Raw genomic sequence first — 25,257 nt, forward strand, 5'->3', positions numbered from 1 at the left:
AAAGTAAAAATAGAAGATCACTTTAAAAATGTTGGCAACAAATGTAACTTTACGGTGTCAATGCAGACATTAAATAGTTTTTGTGAGATTACACCAGATATACAGTATTCTGGCTCATCCCACAGCAATAGCTGAAGATCTGTGTAAAAGGAAAAGAATGGTTTCTGGAAGGTGGATTAGATGCAGAGAGAAAACATAGTCAAACTGCCGACTAACAGGTAAAAATTACCTTAGGATGGATAGAGACAGGACAGAAGGCAAGTTCTTTGATAATAGCCATTTCAGTTTTGTTACTGGACTAGTTGTTTAAGCATAAACAATGTTAAAGAAGTCTATCCCTAAGAATAGGAATATCAGAACATCAAAGATGTATTTACATATAAGAGTATACTCCCATTTATCCAAATCTTTCAGACAACCGGGTGTTCAGATAAAACAGACGTGCTATTAATGTAGGGCTACATGTGGGACTATAACTGCCTTTACTCACAGTCAGAGCGCATCCTGCTTTTAGAGCTGGCACTGCACTGATCTGCACCTCCAGTGCTCCCTTTTGCTGCTTCCATTATGCTGTACTGACTTATCCTTTGTCTCTGTGTTCTGTGACTTAGTCCTATAGTCAAGACACTTGTCCCGTCTTGTCCCTTTCCAGGGTACCAAGTATCCAATGAAATCACCAACTTTGCCCTCAGTTCTCCCGCAGGACTTCTCCCACAAGAAGTTATCTCCTTCTCCAGGACGTCCCTCACAAAAGGATGTCTTGCTCGCTGTGATTTTTCTCTTTGCAGGAGAATCCTGCCTTCTCTGCAGTCTCTCCCCACAATGGAGTTCCCTCAGGAGATTTACAAACCCAGGGTATCTAATGGCTCATCATTTACGTCCACCCCTTCTGGCCAGAAAGGAATCAGTCAATCACCCCATAGGTACAGCATCTCTCTAACTGGGTTTTTCCCCCACTTCTTCTGCAGGTGATGGGGGTTCATCCCATCACAGGTAAACAATATGGATTTGGATAACCAGGATTTTCGACTAACTGGAATTATGAGGTATTTAAAAGTCTTCCCAGAACGACATTAAAACCTTCCATCTATTTACACTATCAACTGCTTTTCATAATATCGTAGTGATATGGCTAATTACTAAATCTTGCTCTCACAGCAATTACTCTATTCAATTATCAAAGGGATTGCTATCACTTCATCTTCACAATTTTATTCCTGTAATTAAATAATTATATGAACTTTGTGATATCACAATGAATTCAATGTCAGACAGCTTTCTGAACCATCAAGGCCAAATAGTAATTTCTAACGAGGAAAGTGAAAAAACATCCCTGAATGAAACAATAAGGGGTTTTCTAGGTAAGCAAAATATTAACTAACTACCGGTAACTTAGTTGAGGGCTGGCTAGTTCCCTGTGTTCAGCACTATCAATCTTACGACATATTCTTCTGAGTGGTCAGTACACCTCTATCGCAATATAACGTGACCCGATATAACACGAATTCAGATATAACGCGGTAAAACAGTGCTCCGGGGAGGCGGGGCTGCGTGTTGCAGTGGATCAAAGTAAGTTCACTATAACACAGTTTCACCTATAACGTGGTAAGATTTTTTGGCTCCCAAGGACAGCGTTATAGTTTTTTTCCTGACTAAGAAGTAAGTGTGCTTCCTGCAAGCTCACCACCCCCATTATCTCCTCCATCACCCAGGTTTTGCTCAGAGGCCTGCAATCCAAGTACTGATCTGACCTCACCCTGCTTAGACTACAAGACTGAATGAGATCAAAATATGGAAGAAGGTAATTTTAAGGATAATTAAGGTTATATTACATATATATTATATCGGCAGAAAAATTATCTTTCTAGATCTAATGTTAACTTTTTATGTAATTACACAAGTTTTCTGAAACATTACTTAAGTGTATTAATATAAAAATTTAAGAAACTATAAACAAAAGCAAAACTGCATTTTGAGCCTTATACAGTCTGTTATAATCCTATTAATAAAAGAAGGATTTGTAATGGCTAGATACTATATATAAAAACCAAATGATTCCACATTGAAAATATCTTAGGAAGTGGGAGAAGTAAAACCAATTAGATTTTGCATACACACATGGAAGCCTTAGGTCTTGCACTAGCCGATTGGACATTTAGACTCCAAGCGTTAACAAATGAATCTGTCAAACTATTTATATTGAGTAGAGCTTAACAATAACTAGGGAGAGGAATCAAAGTTGTCATAAATTCCAAAGGGTATAAAGTATAATGATATGGAAGTGAGTGGCCTTAGTTAATGCTAAAGTCCTTTTGTTCAACATGTTGCTCAGAGACATGTGAGAAGAGGACTTTAGCATCAATTAACACTGCTCAAAGGAATACTGGACACATTTATACTCCAGTAGGTCTTTCATCCTTGGCCCCACGTAACACTATTAAACTGCACAAACCACTAGTTTCCAACCTTTTGTACATATTGGTGGCCTGTCATGGCCCAAGAAATAGGCTATGGAAAGGGTTGAAAGCCACCAGAGAGGGGAAGACCCTGGAGGAGAGATAACACAGTCCACCCCACACTTACCTGTAGTGGTGGCTCCTGTTCCACGAGGCTGACTTGGCTCCGATGTTGCAACATGGTGTATGGGATTGCAGTGCTGCTCAGTTTTGGCCTTGGCCCTCTGATGGGGAGTTGGGGGCCAAATTTGTGAGAACAGTGTTGCACCCTGATGCATGGGGTTGCTGCATCACTCATGCAAATTTGGCCTGGCTGGCTCCCCACTATCATGGATGGGTGGCTGGGCCAAATCTGAGCAGTGCTGTGACCCCATGCACCAGACAGGTCACAATATCCACAGCAGGGAGCCAAGCCCAGCCAGCTCCATGGGACCAGAGCTGCAGGAGCCAACCTTTGCAACATCCTTGGGATTGAATTTTGTGTCACAGGTGTTAAAATAGCTAGAGGATGTGATAAGTGAAATAACGAGTCAGAAAAAATAAGTAACAGTATATTCACTCTGCACTGATGCAGCATTTAAGGGGTTCTGGAATAAGGGAAGGATTGGTAGATCTTCCAGTGCTAATAATAAATCTTCAAGAAGTTTTATCATGCAAAATATTTGTAGAAACGAAGATCTAAATTTTTTCACTCTTCTCCTCCTTAATTATTAATGCAGCGTAGACAGGCAGCACAGATTAAAGCAGCTAAGATGATAAATACCAGACAGATATGTAGAGGCATGGTAAACAATCATATGTAGGACAGCCGTAGATATGTTTCAACAAGTTTACTAGGATTTATAGTATGTATAAATCATGAGAAATATCCATGGGAATTCTGATCTTCTCTAACTTTGCTTCCTTCCTAAATTCCTATTGTTAACTTGTGCGTAGGCTAATGGGGGAGGGGGGAAGCACTGTACACACACAGTGTCCTAAAGTATAAAAATATGAAAGAAGAGAAAAAGACAGTTTTAAGTGTACAAACTAGTAAGCAGAGAAAAACCAATCAGCACAAAAGGAAAAGAAAAACCAACAGAGTGACAAAACAGAACCCTGGCCAAGATTCTGGTGTCCATTTCAAATTGTGAGTGGTTGCTGGAGTTTCCACTACTACTTCTCCAGGGATAACCCAAATTTCAGCCTTTAAAACATAAGTGGAAGATTAGTGTACAGGCCTGCAATTAAACCTGTTTGTCATACTGATCAACTTTAAATAATGCCATAGCCTTGTTTTTAATAATAATATTTAGCATGAAATTGAATTTTGGCTAGAACCCCCCATTCTCTAATGCTTCAGTAAAGCAAGATGTGCTCAAACACACACACACACGGTCTATGCTGTGCTTCATGGGTGTGACCTAGAGCTTCATTTGTCCCAACTAGTTCTGGCTTCTTGTTCTGAGTAAATGGTGATTCTAAACTGAGTCTGACCAATCCTGCAGCAGCACAGGCCATCAAAAGTGTACAAAGAATGTTTGCCGCTACCAAAAAGCACTTTTGGAACCTTCCCTTAAAAGTGGTCTCTGTGTTTATCCTCTAAAACCTGAAACTTCGGAGGGAATTTTAAGAACCGAAAGGAACCATCCAAAAACACTTCTTCCAAACATATTTTGCCCCCATTCCACCTATTAACACTAGCCTTGCATGCAAGGTAAGAAGCATATCAGAGACAAATGCAGGAATATAAAAACTCAGTTTGAGTTTCAACATTGCAGAATAGCAACATACATTGGGTAAATTCTGTTTAGTTATACAGATGTAAAAAGGTGTCCAATAGTGTTACTCTGAATTTACACCAATATAATGCAGAACAAAGATTAGCTCACTATAATAATTATGAATCAAATCTCCATCTAGTTTGGCTCTTTAAATCTATATATTTATGTCCCCCACCCAATTCCCCATTGTACACTCAGAGCAGTTTTAACTGGATATACGCGGGCTGAATGTTACCTTTGGATACCACCATAATCATAGTGACTAAAGTAGCAAGTGGAAAGACCTACACTGGATCTACTGAACTATGACTCTACGTCTGGATTCTGGGCAGTCTGTTTTACCAGGAATGAACTACTATGAGTTGCAAGTCTAACCTGGAATAAAGAGCTCTCAAAACACCAAGACTCGCCTGCATTTATACAGGAAGTTCATTAAGTCATTACCACTCTCACAGAAAGTCCCTACTTCCCAAATATAAAGACAATCTCCACCATACCCCAAGCCCCTCAAGAGCTACTTACAGTTCCAGAATAAGAATAACATCTGTTTTGTTCTCATAAACATCATGCAGTGTGATCACATTGGGGTGCTGAATCTCTTTCAGTATGTTAACTTCGCGCTCAATGTCTTCTCTAGTCACTCCCCGTCGGCTGGATTTTGTTCTCCGTTTCTTGATGAATTTTGCAGCATACTGTAGACCAGTGCTCTTCTCACGACATTTTTTCACTACAGCAAACTGCCCACTAAAAGAAGCAGGAAGAGAAGGGGGAAAAAAAATCTGATTCTAGGAACTGTAAAATTAGAGACAGTTTGTATTTACTACTGCTGGAGGAAATTACTGTTGCTTTGAACTATCAAGTCAGCAAAAATGCATCATTGCTTTTTTGCACAATCTAGCACAACACATAAACAAAGCTACAGGCGGTAAGGAAGAAGGTGTTAAACTATTTCTGACATCTCACATACAGACTCAGACTAAGGTCAGAAGGGAACATAACGATCATCTAGTCCACGGGGTCACCAACTGGTAAGATCACAATCAACTGGTCGATTCTGGAGCCTCTCACAGTCGATCGTAAACTCTGGCCGCTGAAAGTCCAGCGGCGCAGTGGGGCTAAGGCAGACTCCCTAGCCCTGAGCCCCCTCCTGGAGCCAGCACCCCATGCCCCTTCCTGCACCCCAAAGCCCTGTGGCCCCTCCCAGAGCCAGCACCCCATACCCCCTCCTGCACCCCAAAACCCCTCCCACATCCCAACCCCCAGCCCTGAACCCCCTCTGAGAGCCAGCACCTCATATCCCCTCCTGCACCCCAAAACTCTTCCTGTACCCCAACACTCTACCCCAGCCCGGAGTCCCCTTCTGCACCCAAACTCCCTTCCAGAGTCCGCACTTCTCACTCTCTCCTGCACCCTAACCCTCTGCCTCAGGCTAAGCCCGGAGCTGCTCCCCTCACTACAAAGCCCTCGGCCCCAGCCCAGAGCTCGCACCCTCTCCCGAACTCCAACCTCCTTCCCTAAGTCAGGTGAAACTGAGTGAGGGTGGAGGAGAGCGAGTGACAGGGGGGGAGGAGGACTGGGTGGGGCCTTGGGGAAGGGGCGGGGTAGATCCTGGGTTGCACTTAAATTAAAAAAAAAAATGATTTTATGCATAAAAAGGTTGGAGACCACTGATCTAGTCTGACCTTCTGCACAGAACCTTACCCACCCACCTGACCTTGCCTCAGTTTGGTGTACGTTTCTCTACAGGTAATAGATTCATTGTCCACAGCGGCAAAAAAATTAGAGCTGAGACAGATTATCTCAGAATTATGCAGTTGTCACTGAAATTTTTTTTTTTACTGATTTCCAGGCCTCTCCGTTCTGTAAAATGACTATGTTTATTAATTATTTACCCTCAGACAGATAACTTTTAATTTCTTCAAAGTGGAACCCAAAACCATCCATACTCACTTATCCCTGCCCTGCATATTTTGTTTTAAATGAAGGATGGTTTGGCTTTATTTCTTTTTATTTCTTTCTTTTTGAACACAGAGAAATGTAAGCATATTTCTTGATATTGCATCAACTCATCCACTAGAAAAATTTTCAAGAGGAAAAAAATAACTTGGTATTCAGGAAGGCAAGACCATAACACCCTTAAAAATGAAAAAGAACACTGATTTTTAGGGTGTGTGAATCAAATAAAGTTGTTGACCCCACTGTCTTGTTGTTGGGTTACAAGGCTTTTGTTGGATCTTAAAACATACACAATGATTCAGTGCAAAACACCTCGAGAATTTATTTGTTGCTCTAAACGAATAGCATTTGTAACATTTTGGGATTTTCTGATTATATGTTTTTAAAACAGCATACTATCCAGATGAGAATTCTCTAGGACGACTGTTCATGTTACTATGTTGAGAATATACAGAATTACAATGTCAGAAATTGGAACCAGAAAAATCCTTTGAAGACAGATAGTTCCTCCCTTTGGCCAAAGCAGGTTTCTTCTACATTTTCTAGTAAAACTAAATTAAAATCAAGGCATACCATAGATAGCTGTATAAAGCATTTAACACACTTATGGCATTTTGCCTCAATTAAAAAATACGTACTTCTCAAATTTAAACTAAGCAACCCATCTTCTGGACATAAAGATACCTGAAAAACAAACTTCAAATGTATATACTGCTTCTGCGTGAAAGAAAGAATCATGTCCGATAAAAACTTTAACAACTGAGTTGCTGAAGATTCCACAGCCGTAACTGAGCAGGTTCTTTCAGGAAAAAAATTAACATGTGATCCATACCAAAAGTGTTTATTGACAAGTAGTTTAAAAAAATAAGAAAGGTTTAGAAAAGGGTTTATATATTTGTCTACTTTATAATCTGCATCCAAGTCCCACCAAGTTTAATAATGTTATGCAATATATTTATCCCCTTCTGAGAATATCGTATCATGGTGTATTTAAAAAAAAATATGTAAAGAAGTGTCTGGCCTTAAATAGCCATTTTAAAATGCAGATGACAATGTAATCTTTAGAGTTTATTTTTAAAAAGGGAAACATTTGATAGTTCTGTATTCTCAGTAGGCAATAGAGCAGATCCTCAGCTGTGACTGGGAAGCATTCAGGACAACTACAGAACACAAGGACAAAGATTCCCTTTTTGCTTTCCAATAACAGAGGGCACTCTGCACTAGCAGGCCAATTACCAGTAAAAACTAGAGCAGTCTGAAGACTGCTTTAAGCTGTGCTAGCTGATATAAATCCAAAGGGGCTGTGTCCTAGCCACATCCCCTTTTCTAAGTCACTTCAACTACACAGAGAGAGGGGTAGCATAGAGCCACTGTAACACATCTCTTTACATGAGGGGAAATTCTCTAGGGTCAGATTGTCTAGCTTTAGGATCCACTGTGCACTGATGAAGAAGTGATAAGTAAGGCTACATTTTAGTCACAGGTATTTTTAGTAAAAGTCAGGGACAGGTCCCAGGCAGTAAACAAAAATTCACAGCCTGTGACCTGTCCATGACTTTCACTAAAAAATACCCATGACTAAAACTTGCGTGGGGGTCTGCAAGTGCTGGGGGGACGGACAGTATGGGGGTGCCCCTGCTAGAGCTGGGGGGGGGGGGAGCCGGGCCATGGTGTGTGGCCTGGGACCCCTGTTGGTGCTAGAGTGGAAGGTTGGTGGGGCTTGGCAGGCTGCTCCCACCACAAGCACCAGCTCTGCCGCAACTCCCATTGGCTGGGAACCACAGCCAATGGGAGCTGAGGGGACAGGGCCTGCGGGCATAAGCAGTGTGCAGCGCGAAGCTCCCCCGCAGCCCCTTCGCCACCTAGGAGCTGCAAGGCCATGGGAGCTGGGTAGCCCCCCATCCATAGGTAAGCGCCCCCCTCCGAACCCCCTGCTCCCTCCTGTAGACCCAAACTGCTGCTGCTGGCCTGTCACGGAAGTCATGGAGTTTCTGTGACTGACTCATAGCCCTAGTGATAAGTGACTGGAGCATGGCCCTGGATTGGCATGATAGTGCTCTGCACTCCCATACACAAGATCACAAATTCAATTCCTGGCATTTTTCTCCTTCTGTTGAAAGGGACTGGAGAAGTTGTGGGGTTCTCCACACATCTGCACAAGACCATGAAAAACAGAAAACCGAGGTTCAGCTGTACTTGAAAAAGCAGTCTGCTACTTTGGAAAGTTTCACTACCAAATGACAGAGCCAGCTGATCTGCATAGCTCAGAAACATCAGTCAGAAAACAGGTATGTCAGCTTAGCAGGGGAACTCCTGAATGAGCTGAAATTATCAAGTGGCAAGATGTCTTCACACTTTCTTAGCTGATTTGCATTCTATGACTTGATTGAGAATGCACAGACTTCTATGTTTCTCTGACATGCAAGATTACAACCAATCTCCATCCAGGATCTTCTTTTTCTCTAGGCTTCCCTCTTGCTTCTCCAACTTGATTCCTTCAAGTCTGAAACCCTACTAAAGTGGTGAGAATATCTTGTGAAGTCTGGCAGTGTGAAAGTCTACACTGTTGAAAGCAACTTATCTGGTAAATGGTAACAATTTGCCTTTCTATGGTTAGGTCTGTAACAGCACTGAGGCTGGGTTCTGAATCATATGCAGCACCCTACGGCACTGTCTGCAATGGTAAACAGAGCATATTAGAACATGTGATCATACAGCATAAAACAAGATTTCCATCAGAATGGACAAAAACTGTTGGTTTAACCACAAGCAGCTGATGCAATGTTAAACACATGGTAGAATGTTAAATCCTCCACAGATTTTACCACTATGTAATTTCCCAGCACTTAAAAAGGCTGGTGAGAAAAACATCCTGTGGAGGGAGAACAAGAGACTTGAGGCTGAACTAGAAGAGCAAGATTGAGAGTGAGAGAAGGAGGGGAATGGAAACCACTGACCTCTTCACACACTCCTTCTAAAGCAGAAGCCCTTATTTAAGACATAGCAATAAAGAGGAGATGCTGGAACTATAGAAATGTTTCCCTGCACAATGAGGACTAAAATTTAACCGTATGCAGCCCTTTTCCTTTATTTAAAGTGAAATGAACAAAAAAGGCAAATATCACATGGACATAATTGCCTCTGTTCTGTCTATTATTACCAACCTTTTAAGTCATCACATACTGTACTTTCTACACAGATTTGCAGTTTTAGATGCATTCTTAATGAGAAACAGCTGAAAGACTTATTTACAGCACCTCTAGTGCTCTACAGCCCCCCAAGTATAAAGAACTAAACGCATTGGTCGCAATTTTCCATCAAAAATCTACTAAGGGCTAACCACACCCACACGATACCTGCTGCAGCCACTGTTTGATTTAGGTAGCAAAAACAGATCTAATATGAACCTAGGAATTTAATAGAGGCTAGTCTTGAAAAACCCACATCGTTTTACTATGTGGATATACAATGTATTCTGAAATCCAACCAAATCAGGATTTGAGTACAAAATCCAGTAGCTTTAATAATGACTGTTTTGTCAGTTCAACAGATGCAGTTAATCTTCTGAACAGCCTTGCTCTTTGATTTCTGATCTTTAGTCCTTGCATTAATTGTAGAGTTCTATGCTGAAGAAAGGAGGCACCCACAGTAGCATGAGTACAATTTTTACAGTGAGAATGCTGAAAGCCATTGAACAAAACTGTAACCCTGTACATGACAAACCATTTCAAGCCAGGGGGTGCAGTCGCATCCCTGCCACCCCTAGGCACTTTACAACCTAAGGCCTGGTCTACGCTACACAGTTAGGTCGATGTAAGTTGCCTTGTGTCAATCTAATTGTGCATATCTCTGCACGGAGATGTGCCTCTGGCCAATAAAAGCACTCTGTTACAGCGACACAATAACACCTCCTCCAGAACAATGTTGAACCATAGTTGATATACTGTGGACGATGTAGTGTAACTGTAGACTCCACGTGACCTATGATGACCCTAACAGTCCTCCAGCAGCTGTCCCATAATGCCTGACAGCTCTGCTCACAATTGTGAAGTCCACTGCCCAGGGTTCATGGAGAACAGAAGCCATTACCATGTTTAAGTGTACAGATAATGTCCAACTGCAACATAGGATGATATAGGTACAGACTTTTCATTAATTTACTCATACTAGAAGAGGTAGCGGTACAACAAAGAGGTAGTGTTATATGCTTTTCATTCCCCTGTAGAACTAGCTGGAAAAGGCCATGCAGAGCAGTTTATATACACAGAAATGTCCACTGAATCCTCCCAAGAGGCCTCAATGAAATTTTCATGGAGATGCTCTACGATCCTCTCCCAAAGGTTTCTAGGAATGGCAGCCTTATTTCTTCCTCTGTAGCAGGACACTTGCCCATGCCTGCCTGCAATGACTTTGGCAGGCACCATTGCAGTAAACAGGCTAGCGACATACAGCCCTGGGATGCCAGCCGCAGCTTTGTTACCCTCAGGAGCAAGGTATCAGCTACAATTACCACTGCATGTGCAAAACTCATGTCCATGGAATTGGGGGCTGAAATTTTATTATTTCATGCTACCAAACAATTCCCTCCGCACTCTTCCCGCCACTCGTCCCTGCTGTGCCACACTTGCCATGGCTGGGGCTGTGCACGCAGGAAAGTGGTGCTGTACACACAGGCACAAGTGTCAATAAGCACATTATTTGTTTAAAATTTCAGGGGAGTACAGGAAGGGAGATCTGAAACTTAACTTTTGCTTTCCATTGTAACTACTGTGACAAAGTTCCTCCTCTGCCTTGGTGGGTCCTGCGCTTATTGGTGGATTTGCTCGCCGTAGAGTTTCATGGCAGCTCTCAGCTTCGCCACTTTTGCTAGTAGCTCAAACCTGCCATTCACTCAGCTAACCTCATCACTGGCCAGCATGGGGAAAGGGAGGAGTACAATCCCCGCAGTCTCTGCTGATCCACCTAGTGGGTCGGGGGACAGGCCAGGCACCTTCCCCTCTGGTGGGACCCACAGTCCAGGTCAATTCCTCCTGTATTAGTGGGCGGGGGGGGGGCAAATGATGAGGGGAACCCGAGCCTGCCCTCTACTCTGGGTTCCAGCCCAGGGCCCTGTGGATCACAGCTGTCTACAGTGTTTCGTGTAACACCTGTGTGACAGCTACAACTCCCTGCGTTACTTCCCCCATGGTCTCCTCCCAACACCTTCTTTATCCTCACCACAGGACCTTCCTCCTGATGCCAGATAGCATTTGTACTCCTTGGTCCTCCAGCAGCACACCCTCACACTCTCAGCTCCTTGCGTGCCCCCTCACTGACTGAAGTGAGGTCCTTTCTAAAAACCAGGTGCCCTGATTAGCCTGCCTGCCATAATGAATTCTAGCAGCTTCTTAATTAGCTCCAGGTTAACTGGCTCCTAATAAGCCTGCCTGCCTTAATTGGCTCCAGCAAGGTCCTGATTGTTCTGGAACTACCCTTGTTACCTTACCCAGGGAAAAGGAATCTGTTTAATCTGAAGGCAATGTATCTGCCGACCCTGGCACACTGCATTGACAATGACACTGTTTTACTATAGCAGCTGCCATTGCACATTTGAGGGTCCCCACCACAACCATGGAACACCTGATTCAGATAAGGAGGAGAAAGAAGAGGACATGAGGGGATATGTTCAGTGAGATGCAGCATTGGCTTGTAGTATCAGACCATGAAGAGAAAGCTGGGCGGTTGAATACTGCAGACAATATGGAGAGGGAAAGAACAAACAGGAGAAAGGTGCAGGATTCAGAGAGGGAAATGCAACAGGACACAATGGGGCTTCTCTGTCAGCAAACAAACGCTGCAGACTCTTACTGACCTACAAGTTCAACAGTCACGGGCTCACCTCCATTTGCAGCCAATGGAGAACTACATTTCGGCAGCTCCCTATACCCGCAGTATTCCACATGGCATCAGAACCCACATCCATAGCCTTACACATTTCACACTGGGTGACAGTAAGGAGAACCACAGATTCACTTACACTGACCTAGGAGCGCCACGACTCCCGTATATGTAGCCAAACAGAACTGAAATGGACATGAATGTTCTTTCTCTTTAAGTGCTATTTTGTTAAAGGATTTCACAAGTTTTTATTCTCATTTTTAATAGCACTTTTTTTGCTAAATAATTCATCTTTATTACTTTGCAACATATGCTGCAGAATATGCACTACTGAAAGCACCCACCACTTGTTACTGCACAGGGCAACAGAACTCACAGGATCAGTGACAGTGCAATAATTATAAATGCATAGCAAGGACCACAAAATTAATAGGTGCATTAACAGACAGTGTTATATTCATAAAAGTACACCAAGCACGGTACAATCCCTAACAATCCCCAAAACTTCAGGGCCAGGTAGAGTACAATCCAACACAATACATTACTGAGGTTGACTGTTAAATTGCTCTTTTAAGACCTCTCTCAGCAGCATAGCTCTGCACTGAGCTCTTCTAATTGCACTTGTGTTTGGATGTTCAAACTCAGCAGGCAGCCGCTCCTCCTCCACTGCTCTCCAGCGCGGCAGCAACTTCTCTCTCTTTGCCCCACAGATATTATGCAGGGCACAACAAGCTGCTACAGCCATTGGGATATTTTTCTCACTGAGATCCAGTTTTTGAGTAAACAATGCCATTACCGGCATCTCTGCACATGACCAAAAGCACATTGAACTGTCATTGGGAACCTCCTGAGCCAGTACTTGAATCTTTCCTTGATGCTGTCGAGGTGGCTGGTGTTCAGCTTCATGAGACAGGAGTAGGCTGGGTTCCCCAAGACCACGATTGGCATTTAAAACATTGCCAATGGTAATCCGCTGTTCAGGAAAGAATGTCCCCTCTTCTAGCTCCCTGAACAGTCCTGTGTCCTCAGAGATGTGGATGAAGTGTTACCAGAGATCCAGCAACACTTTCATAATCACAGAAAAGTAGCCCTTTCTGCTGAAGTGCTTTGTGGGAAAGTGGACTGGTGCCAAAAATAGGAATGTGTGTGCTATCACCCCACCATAGTTTGGAAACCCCACTACTGCAAATCCATCCACTATATCCTGCACATTACCAAAAGTCACAGTCCTGCATAGCAGAAGACCATTAATGGCTCTGCATATTTTGCATGACAATGGCCTCTAGGGTGGATTTTCCAGCTCCACAATGATTTCCCACTGACCAGTAGCAATCCAGAGTTGCAAATTCCACAGAACGAGTGCCACTCACTTTTCAACTGTCTGCACAACTCTCATTCTGCACTAGATGGCTGGGCAAACTTGGCATACAGATCCAGGAATGCGGCCCTGTGCATCTGAAAGCTCTGCAGCTACTTCTTGTTTTCCCCAAACTGCATTAAGATGTGGCCCCATCGGTCAGTGCTCATTTCTACGGCCCAGAAGTGGATACCACCACCTGCTGTTTGCTCCATGAACACCATTGACAACCTTTAATTGGTTTTCCCACAGCAATCTGACTTGCATGAAACGGTCATGTCCCCTTCTGCTGCAGTTCTTCCTGCCACTCTCCAAATACCAGTGGATTGTTTGTCCTTTGTTTGCAATGCTCATGACGGTAGCACAGAGCTGCTGTGTGGACTCCATGCTTCCGTCAGAGATGGACAGTGTGAAGTGCTGTACGGGCTTGTGGGATTTTAAAAAGAAGTGTGAAAATTATGGGATAAGGATGGTACTATGGGATGGAGAAAGTTGCATGATGGGAACCCATCATGCATTGCCACAAAACAGTGTGCTAGACAGTGGTTAGTTGCACACTGGGATATCCACCTATGGTTCAACGCACTGTGCAGCCACACAAGCACTTCTAGTGAGTAAGTGCAGCACTGATGCAAGGAGACAAGTATGCACGCTCATGAGCAATATACTAACCGGCGGCTTTACGCTGAGGTAATTTGCATCATCCAAAGTTTGTTGTGTAGACATGGCCTAAGTAGAATTAAAAAAACATGCCTTTTCCCACAACTACTCCACATTTTGGCTACCCTCTAGAGTGACTTCCCAGTTAACCTTTTAGAGCATGAAGCTGATCTATTGGGGACACAGGATGGGAGTCCAGGTAAGAGAAGTAGTTTTCTTAAACATATAGCACTGTTTTTGCAAAGATTTTATTTCTCTATACCCTAAAGGTTATATTACTTAAATCTACTGAAAGGTGTTCCAAAACTACCCCACATCATTTAAAAACAAATGCCATTCACTTGACTCCTTATATGGATTGATTGCAACTACGCTGTAGTGGGATTCTATGATTGCACAATTCTCTAACATACACCTCTATCCCGTTATAATGCCACTCAATATAACAAGAATTCGGACATAACGTGGTAAAGCAGCGCTCTGTGGGGGCGGGGCTGCGAGCTCCGGCAGATCAAATCAAGTTAGCTATAATGCGGTTTCACCTATAACACAGTAAGATTTTTTTGGCTCCTGAAGACAGCATTATATTGAGGTAGAGGTGTAGTTCTCAGAGTCTGGAGTGTCTGAAATGAAGAAGGTAAAAAAAAAAAAATTCTACTTACATGTTGAATAGCCTTCTTAGTCTTCCTATTTGTGGTATTCAGTACATAATAACAACTAACTGTTGGGTTAAGTACTGTATCTGCAGATCATCTTTACAATGTATTCAAAGGGCTATTTCATGCTGTGATTTCAAAGTCAAGCCATTTTGTGTCCCCTCCTACCCCCCTTCCCTTTTTAAAGTGTAGGAAAAATAAATAAACTAATGCCATTTTACTAAATAATAACTATTAGGACTGCTGCATGCAAACTAAAGTCAGCTATACGATGACTGGCTCAGTTCCTTCCAATGATTTTCTCTCATTGCTCACCTTTGTTCTTACTGCAACATATGTTCGCTACCTTCTATAAAGTAGCAAGCCACACAGATGTTATGTAGTTTCTGTTGTTTACAGCAAGGATCACATGAATTAGTGTCATTTTAGAGACAGCTAAACTGAAATAAGAGGTAAGTCACAGAAACATGCACATACAATATTCTATTGAAAATATAACTAGCGTATAGCAGCTTTTTTTTATTATTATTATTATTTTAAAAAAACCACAGGGCTAGATCAAGTTAGAAAGTGAAATATGAAGACTGGTTGGTGTGAGAACAAATACTTTCCTTAATAACAGTAATTTGTTTTGTGATCTCGTAATTCCTATTGAACCAGTAGTTAATTACTGCTGTAAATCCGCTCCTTTCAGGGCACTTGGCATCATGCCTCCAATGCCTCTATCTACAGTATAATGATTTAAAAAAACCAAAAACCAAAAAAAAACAACAACCTGTTCTTGACAAGTTATCCTATTAACTGAAAACCAATTTTTTTGTTTCAGAATTATCATCCCTTAAAAAGTCATATGCAGCCTCTTATAATCCAGTGTGCAAAAATGATATGATCAAGTGACAATTGACACTAAAGCACTCTAAATTCCAGTGCTCTTTTTTTTGGCTTCAATTCTTCTTTAGTATGCTCACAACTACTAATTAGCAGAAATATGGACAGCTGCAACAGCAATCACAGACATTTTAGAACCATAACCACAAAATCCAATTTCCTTACAAGAAAGTACCACAGCCGAAGATAGTCCTTTTAAAAAAGGACTATCAGAGTCACAGTGATTAAAGATAGGAGAGACTTACTAGCTATTCTAATCCAATCCCCCCCCCCCCCCCCCCCCAGGCAGGGCAGGCTTATTCTCTACAATATATTTTCAAATGTTTTGTTCAGACTAGTTTTTAAGATGTCTCAAGTTGTAGGGCTTCACTATTTCATCTGAAAGATGCGATCCAATAAGGTTTAATAACGTACACCTACACCTTGAATACTGCATGTAGTTCTGCTCACCCCAAATCAAAAAAGATATATTAGAATTAGAAAAGGTACAGAGAAGGGCAACAAAAATGATTAGAGGTATGGAACAGATTTTTCAACTTGGAGAAAAGAGAAAGCTAAAGGGAGGATATGACAGAGGTCTACACCAGGAACTGGCAACCTTTGGCCTGTGGCCCACCAGAGTAAGCCCTATGGCAGGCCGGGCTGGTTTGTTTACCTGCTGCATCTGCAGGTTTGGCCGATCGTGGCTCCCATTGGCTGCCAAGCCAATGGGGGCTGCGGAAAGCGCTACGGGCCGAGGGATGTGCTGGTCACCGCTTCCCGCAGTCCCTATTGGCCTGGTGCGGTGAACCGTGGCTCCCAAGTCGCTTCCCGCAGCCCCCATTGGCCTGGTGCGGCCAACTGCGGCCAGTAGGAGCTGCAATCGGCTGAACCTGTGGATGCGGCATGTAAACAAACCAGCCCAGCCTGCTAGGGGGTTTACCCTGGTGGGCCATGTGCCAAAGATCGCCAATCCCTGGTATACACAATCATGAATGGTGTGGAGAAAGTGAATAAGGAAGTGTTATTTACTCCTTCACATAACACAAGAACCAGGGATAACCCAATGAAATTAATAGGCAACAGACTTAAAACGAACATAAGGAAGTACTTCTTCATACAACATGCGGTCAACCTGTGGAACTTGTTCCTGATGGATGTTATGAAGACCAAAAGTAGAACCGGGTTTAAAGAAGAATTAGGTAAGTTCATAGAGAACAGGTCCATCAATGGCTATTAGCCAAGATGGCCAGGAATGTAACTGCTCTGGGTGTCCCTAGCCTCTGACTGGCAGCAGCTGGGCCTATATGACAGAGATGGATCACCTGTTCTGTTCATTCCCCCTGAAGCATCTGGCACTGACAAGGATACTGGGCTAGACAGACCATTGGTCAGGCCCAGGATGGCCATTCTTATGTTCTTATTTTACCATCAAGAACTTTTACTATTTTGTCTTACATTTCTTTTGCTAGGGAAAATTAAATTCAGGAAAAGGGCTGAGGTGAGGTGTTTTTCCATTATTTGTTTTCTGTAAGTGTCTGTCTGCTAATCTTCTAACGATTCCTTTTCTTTAAAAGAAAACTGCTGCAGCATAAAAAAAAATTAAAAATACCAAATAATTCATATTGGATTTACTTCTTGAGAGACTGATTTTGTAAGAGGATGCCCTCAAACTACAGATTATTTTAACTTCAGTTTCTCAAGAACACCACTTGGGGCCAGAATCTGTATTTAATTATGCTTTTATAATCTACAGTAATGTCACAGAAGTTTCCCTGGGTCTTCAATTCGCTATGTATAATCTGAGACTCCTTATGAAGTGCAAGCACATACATCCCTCAAGCCTGAGAAGTTAAGTGCTGTGCAATTAGCACCACACACTTATGAATACTTTTGGAGCACACTGTTCCCTATGCAGAAAGTTTCCATACTGAGAGGATGTGGGTTTTAAAAATCTCAGATAGCAGATCTATGCAAAAAATGGCTTACTGCTTCATAATGTAATTACATTAAAGCAGTTATCTGCCAATCATCCAGCAGAACAAACAAGTTTGCTGCTAAAATAGCCCTCTTTATTTCATACTTCCATCTCTGAATGAATCTGTTTGGTCTAAAACAAAGGTTCTCAAAAATGTTACTTATTGTGTACCCACTTCCAGATCAACCAGCTGCCTGCGTAGCCCCTACCCTTCTCATCACTGATACTTTGTGTATTCTTCTTAACACTACCAGTCTTTAGACATCCGTCCATATCTAATTGTTATATACAGATATACACCTCTACTCTGTTATAACGCCACCAGATATAACACGAATTCGGATATAACACGGTAAAGCAGCACTCCAGGGGGGCGGGGCTGCATGCTCTGATGGATCAAATCAAATTCGATACAACGTGGTAAGATTTTTTGGCCCCCGAGGACAGTGTTATATTGAGGTAGAGGTGTAGTTATAGTATGACATATACAACACCTTCAAAAACGCCCAAAGTCCTGAGCTCAGTTAGACTGGACAGTTGCTAGCCAACTGAACTGAAACGGTACGGTGACTGGAGGCAAGGGCTCTGTACATCAGCGTGTCTGTGTATCTGTGTTCATTGGTTCATCCTGAAGTAAATTAACTACTGTATTTTATATAACAAATTCCCCACAGACATTGAAAGCTTTGTCTGAGTAGCTTATTATGAAAATGCAATAAATAAATAAATAAATAAAGTCACCATTATATAATTTCTCCTGTCTCCTCCCTCAGAAATGTCTCTCATTAATATCCCCATGGGTATGCGTACTAGTTTGGGAACCCAATCTAAAACATACAGAAACCCAAGTCTCTTCCTTTGAATTTAAACATCCTGTCACTCTCTTGAGCACAAGCTCCAAGACACATTTCTTCAAATATAGCTGACGTTTGTAATTGTGTCTGCTCTATCAACTTGAAAATTCCCTGGCCTCCTGTAGGAAAGGAGATATATGGGGGAGGTGAAAGAGCAAGAGGATGGAATGAAAAAGCCCTGGGATAAAGAAGTCAGTACTATCTTTCTATGAAAGGTAAAGGAATCAAAGCCACCTCTAGCTCTTATAAAAATCTCTCAGTCAGTTAGCTCCATCAATTACTACTATCATCATCCATTCTGGTTTCTTGGCATGAAAGATGTCAGAGTTTCTTCAGATATTTAGAACCATAAAGTTCTGATTTGGGGTCAGCATACAGTCAGAATTCGGGAAAACATGAGTCTTTCCAAAAGACAGACAAGGTTTCTGCAGAAACTGTAACGGACTGTGGGCTCAGCATGCATTCATCCCTCCGCTCCCCATCCTTCATTTACAGTGCCAGCAATAGTGCCAACGTAGATATAACAATAACGTCCTTCTCCTGCTTTATAGTAAGGCTTGTACACTGTTCTTTTTAGGGTTGTGCTTTGCACACACTGTTGGGCTACCACATGCATTCACAGGTCTTGCAAAATATCCAGTATACCATGTGAGGAACACAAGAGAAACCCTTTCTTGTGCATATATTGTGACAGACATAGCAATTTCCTGCAATATCTTTGCGAGATATTGAATTAAATAAAGTATCTTTGGAATCCATCGTACTAAATGCAAAAGTTGTGTATTATTGCGGGCCTGGATAATCAAAAGGACTATATTGAACAATGTGGCAGACAAGAATGAACTTTTGGGACAATACAATATTTCCAGGAAATATCTAGGTGGAGTTGAATGCAAACTGTGCATCTCTTGCCTCTGGTTAGGCAAAAACTCAGCTTTTTCAAGCTATACCCTGAGGAGAAGATGATTGTTTCCTGATTACTGGTTCTTAGGATCCCTAGATCAAAAGGTCCAAACTGTATAAAGGGGGAACTCAAAGATTCACGGGTGTGCTTGTTCTGAGTTTATAACTGTTATAAATTTGTAACCGCAGACAAACCCCTTGATGGGGCTTGAAAGACTGATCACCTGCCAGAAGCCTAGTTGGAGTTGGGGATGATCTTTGGTAAGCTCATTAGCACGTGTGTAGGTTCTTTTATTGTTTTTAATTTTTTTTTCTATAATGCTTTCACCTTAATAAATGTGCTTGCTTAGAAAGGGCTATGTGGTAACTTCTAACTGTGAGCAGTTACACTGTTTATTAGCCTCTGAGGAAAAAGCAAAGTTTAAGCAGTCTGACTTGCTTGGGAACTCACAGTGTAGGAAGGGAATTGTGCAGCCTGAAAAAATCCCATTTGGGAGGGAGAGACGTGAGTCTCAAGCCAAAAAGTGATGGCTGGGGAGCTGGGAGCCAAGAGTGGGTGCTCTTGCTGGACTGTTAAGGGGAAATACAGGTGGAGTTGCCCTGAAGTGTGACATATGTCACTTGCATTAATGTAGTTGTGCTATTATTTATATGAATTCCCACCCTCACCCAATTTAGTTGGCACAGGATGAGCCACTATCAATATGGTTAGGGCTGGTAAACTATAATGAATAGGGTACTATCTTGCCATGCTATTTGAGCATTAACTAGTGGCAATGAAGTATCAGATACTCAGTACCATATTCAAAAGACTAAAAAAATCACCCCTCTGTCCCAGAATTGTTTAAATTTATTAATTTATTTAAAAGTTAGTCCCTTTTAACTGAGAAGCATCTTTAATACTGCTATCATTTGCCTGTGAAGGAAAAAAACAAAACCTACGCCAACCCTGATAGAAGGGGAAACAAGTAGCAAGGTATCAGGACATGCTGTGTTGTCAGAAGACCACTTTATCTATGCGTGCATATGCAAATAAATCCTTTCCCAGAGGACATTTCAGGTGAAAAAACAGACATTAGTAAATGAAAACCCAGCATGTTTTAAACTCTGTAACCAACTAAAATATATGACTGGACACGGAATTAACCCAACACAAGAATAATAATCTCATATTCTATTTGTTCAGTCTCTCTGAGGCAATTGCAAGTAGTGCTGGTAACAGTCCTTAACATTTTTGAGCTTGCATGCTCTCTCTCTCTACTGTTTGATTCAATGGCACAGTCATCAAGAGAATGTCAATAGGCCTTTTTCAATTTCAAGTTCTCAGTGTATCAGAGAATTTTGAAAGGAGAGGGTAAAGAAACTGAACAGGAATGTTTTGGGGCACCACGATCTGAAAGATATTGGACTGTATCTTGGGTGTAAGAACCAATTTTTAAAAATATGTAATCACGGATGTTTTAGCCAAAACAAAAACAGTTGTCAGTGCAAGAACTGGGTTCACACTTCAAGTGCTGAAACAGATGGGGCATATAATGGAAATTCTGTATACATGGTTAGGAGTATATTTTAACGATCTGCAGCCACTCCAAGCAGAGTGAGCAGAATGGTTGCAAAACATTCACTTGGCTACTCTATGAACTACAGCAACAGTGCCTATTCACTAGGAAACGCAAGAGTAGGAAAGGAGCTGCAAGCATCTGAATACAGGGAGAAAAAAAATAAGGGCTGCACGTATACATACATGGCTAACAAAGCCTAGCTCCATAGCATGATAGAAATAAGTGAGGGAGAGGCTAGACAGAGGATTACAAAGAAAAATTAGGGTTACACATGATAGTGTATTTTTTTAGGATATGATGTTTCATGATAGCAATTATTTCTTGACCATTTTTTAAAACTAATACTCTAATACTGTAGTGATGGGTGGCATCACGAAACCTAGAGAGAAACAGAAAGTGACTTTGATACGTCATAAATATTGAAAGCTGTGTGAATGCTAATGGATCGTTCTGAATGGGGATGTGGGGCAGGTGGTAGAGAAGGTGACACAGACACTGTTAGGACTGGACTTAGTCAATCTCTTCATTAATAATCTAAAAGAGCAAGTAAATAGAGATTTAATTAAATCTGAACACCATACTAAATTAGAAGGAGTGGCAAGCATCAGTAAAGCCAGAGAAATTATCTTGAGATTTTAGAAATATATACAGGAAATACAATTAGATTTAATCTGAAAAATGCAATCTAATACATTTTTTTGGGGGGGGGGGGGGAGAATAGTCAGGAAAGCAGATATCAGCAGGAAATAGTTTCTTGGAAAAGGAGCAAGGCCACCAAAAAACTAAGGGAAGATGAAAAGGAAAATTAGATAGCTTGCAGTGCAAGATGGTAGCAGTACAAATCAAAACACAAAGATGCAATTTTGGGTTGCATGCAGAGGCAACAATTTAAAGGCATTTTACACTGGGATTATAAACTTTTCAGGTACTTTATTGTGTGTATGCGCACGATTAGTCACTGAAAGAAGAAAGCCCTGACCCAATAACTTTCACCTTCTTTCTACAGTATGAGGCAAAATAGAATCCTCCCTCCCCCCAGTACTTTTTGTTTTGTTTGTTGACTCCAATGTATCAGACTATTTAAAATATTTGTTATTTTGTTATAGAAATTTACCCAATATTTAGTTTTAAATGACCAGCTAATATCTTAAAAATACCTAAAGTACAGACAGAAAATTTATGACTCTCAAACTAAAAGGTTTTACCAACTAACAAGCATTTTTGGCTTTGTTCTGTTTCCCAGATTCTCTTTAAGAGGTATGTTCATCCTCCACTTCCTGTCCTTTTTAATCAGAAGTTATCTAGAATTCTTCATCTTGCTCCTACTTGAAGTACTTGAATGTTTTAATATGAAAACAAAATCAATCCTAGTTTCCAAGGCACTCAATTCCAAATGCTAATGTTCCAGCTAAGTTCACAGCCAGTTAACTTGATTTTGTTATACAGACAGTATATTTGATAGCAGATGGGAGAGCTACAGGAGGAGGCGGCTAGGTTGAGGAGCATCCGTATCCACGAGCAATTCCTGGACAGTGTCCATGTGGAGATAGCTGAGGTAGCTGTCCCAGTTCACAGGACTGCTGACACACCACTGGTGGAGGAGGAGATAGCTCAGGGTGGACACTAGCAGCTGGTTACTTCTGGCAGCAGGCAGTGCTCCACCCCTGTTGTGAACCCTCCTGCCATCGTAATAGGCAACCGTTATGCTCTTCTTGATACAGGAGAGAAGGAATCACCCCCTACAGTAAAGGAGGAGAAGCCTCGTACCCCTAAGGCTGGGAAGTCTGCTGTCACCACTGAAAATAGGAAACGTAGGGTAGTGGTGGTCGGAGACTCTCTCCTAAGGGGGACGGAGGTGCCCTGTCGCCCTGACATTTCATCTCGGCAGGTAGGCTGCCTGCCGCGGGCCCGTATCCAAAACGTTACAGAGGCATTCTCGAGGATTATCCGGCTTTTTGACTACTACCCCATGCTACTCATCCATGTGGGCACAAATGATACTGCGAGGTGTGACGCTGAGTGGATCAAGAGTGACTACAGGGCTCTGGGAGTACGGGTGGAGGACTTCGGAGCGCAGGTGGTATTCTCTTCGATTCTTCCTGTCGAAGGTAGGGGCCCAGGCAGAGACAGATGCATCATGGACGTGAATGCCTGGCTGCGAAGATGGTGTGGCCAGGAGGGCTTTGGCTTCCTTGACCACGGTATGCAATTCGAGGAAGGACTGATAGGCAGAGATGGCGTTCACCTTTCGAGGAGGGGAAAGACCCTATTTGCACACAGACTGGCTAACCTAGTGAGGAGGGCTTTAAACTAGGTTCGACAGGGACAGGTGAGCAAAGCCCACAGGTAAGTGGGGAACATGAAGACCTGGGAGATGGGTCGGAAACAAGAGGGAGTGTGGGCTATAATGGCAGAGAGAAATGAGGGTCAGGGGAAAACTGGGAGGCAAGATCAAACCAGTATCTTAGATGCCTATATACAAATGCGAGAAGTATGGGTAATAAGCAGGAAGAACTGGAAGTGCTAATAAATAAATACAACTATGACATTGTTGGCATCACTGAAACTTGGTGGGATAATACACATGACTGGAATGTTGGTGTGGATGGGTACAGTTTGCTCAGGAAGGATAGACAGAAGAAAAAGGGAGGTGGCGTTGCCTTATATATTAAAAATGTACACACTTGGACGGAGGTGGAGATGGACATAGGAGACGGAAGTGTTGAGAGTCTCTGGGTTAGGATAAAAGGGGGTAAAAAACAAGGGTGATGTCATGCTAGGAGTCTACCATAGGCCACCTAACTAGGTGGAAGAGGTGGATGAGGCTTTTTTTAAACAACTAACAAAATCATCCAAAGCCCAAGATTTGGTGGTGATGGGGGACTTCAACTATCCAGATATATGTTGGGAAAACAACACCATGGGGCACAGACTATCCAATAAGTTCCTGGACTGCATTGCAGACAACTTTTTATTTCAGAAGGTTGAAAAGGCTACTGGGGGGAAGCTGTTCTAGACTTGATTTTAACAAATAGGAAGGAACTCATTGAGAATTTGAAAGTAGAAGGAAGCTTGGGTGAAAGTGATCATGCAATTCTAAGGAAGGGTAGAAGGGAGTACAGCAAAATAGAGACAATGGATTTCAGGAAGGCAGATTCTGGTAAGCTCAGAGAGCTGATAGGTAAGGTCCCATGGGAATCAAGACTGAGGGGAAAAACAACTGAGGAGAGTTGGCAGTTTTTCAAAGGGGCACTATTAAGGGCCCAAAAGCAAGCTATTCGGATGGGTAAGAATGACAGAAAATGTGGCAAAAGACCACCTTGGCTTAACCACGAGATCCTGCATGACCTACAAAATAAAAAGGAGTCATATAAAAAATGGAAACTAGGTCAGATTACAAAGGATGAATATAGGCAAACAACACAGGAATGCAGGGGCAAGATTAGAAAGGCAAAGGCACAAAATGAGCTCAAACTAGCTATGGCAATAAAGGGAAACAAGAAGACTTTTTATCAGTACACTAGAAGCAAGAGGAAGACCAAGGACAGGGTAGGCCCATTGCTGAGTGAGGAGGGAGAAACAGTAAACAGGAAACTTGAAAATGACAGAGATGCTTAATGATTTTTTTTGTTTCGGTCTTCACTGAGAAGTCTGAAGGAATGTCCAACATAGTGAATGCTTATGGGAAGGGGGTAGGTTTAGAAGATAAAATAAAAAAAGAACAAGTTAAAAATCACTCAGAAAAGTTAGATGCCTGCAAGTCACCAGGGCCTGATGAAATGCATCCTAGAATACTCAAGGAGTTAATAGAGTTGGTATCTGAGCCTCTAGCTATTATCTTTGGAAAGTCATGGGAAACGGGAGAGATTCCAGAAGACTGGAAAAGGGAAAATATAGTGCCCATCTATAAAAAGGGAAATAAAAACAACCCAGGAAACTACAGACCAGTTAGTTTAACTTCTGTGCCAGGGAAGTAATGGAGCTAGTAATTAAAGAAATCATCTGCAAACACTTGGAAGGTGATAAGATGATAGGGAATAGCCAGCATGGATTTATAAAGAACAAATCGTGTCAAACCAATCTGATAGCTTTCTTTGATAGGATAACGAGCCTTGTGGATAAGGGAGAAGCGGTGGATGTGGTATACCTAGACTTTAGTAAGGCATTTGATACGGTCTCACATGATATCCTTATTGATAAACTAGGCAAATACAATTTAGATGGGAATACTATAAGGTGGGTGCATAACTGGCTGGATAACTGTACTCAGAGAGTAGTTATTAATAGCTCCCAATCCTGCTGGAAAGGTATAACAAGTGGGGTTCCGTGGGGGTCTGTTTTGGGACCGTCTCTGTTCAATATCTTCAT

General features: G+C 42.1%; 1 protein-coding gene across 2 annotated transcripts in view; it reads right to left on the minus strand.

Moving 5' to 3' along the window:
* DAPK1 (death associated protein kinase 1) overlaps positions 1–25,257 on the minus strand; it is a 142,683-nt gene that overhangs the window by 76,951 nt on the left and 40,475 nt on the right. For both annotated transcript variants that reach the window (XM_050945576.1, XM_050945577.1), the window contains exon 3: positions 4,742–4,963. In XM_050945576.1, the coding sequence (XP_050801533.1) occupies positions 4,742–4,963 (222 nt within the window). The remainder of the gene's footprint in view (positions 1–4,741; positions 4,964–25,257) is intronic.

The sequence above is a fragment of the Gopherus flavomarginatus genome, chromosome 3 (genome assembly GCF_025201925.1).
Source record: "Gopherus flavomarginatus isolate rGopFla2 chromosome 3, rGopFla2.mat.asm, whole genome shotgun sequence".
In the NCBI taxonomy this organism is placed as follows: domain Eukaryota; kingdom Metazoa; phylum Chordata; order Testudines; family Testudinidae; genus Gopherus; species Gopherus flavomarginatus.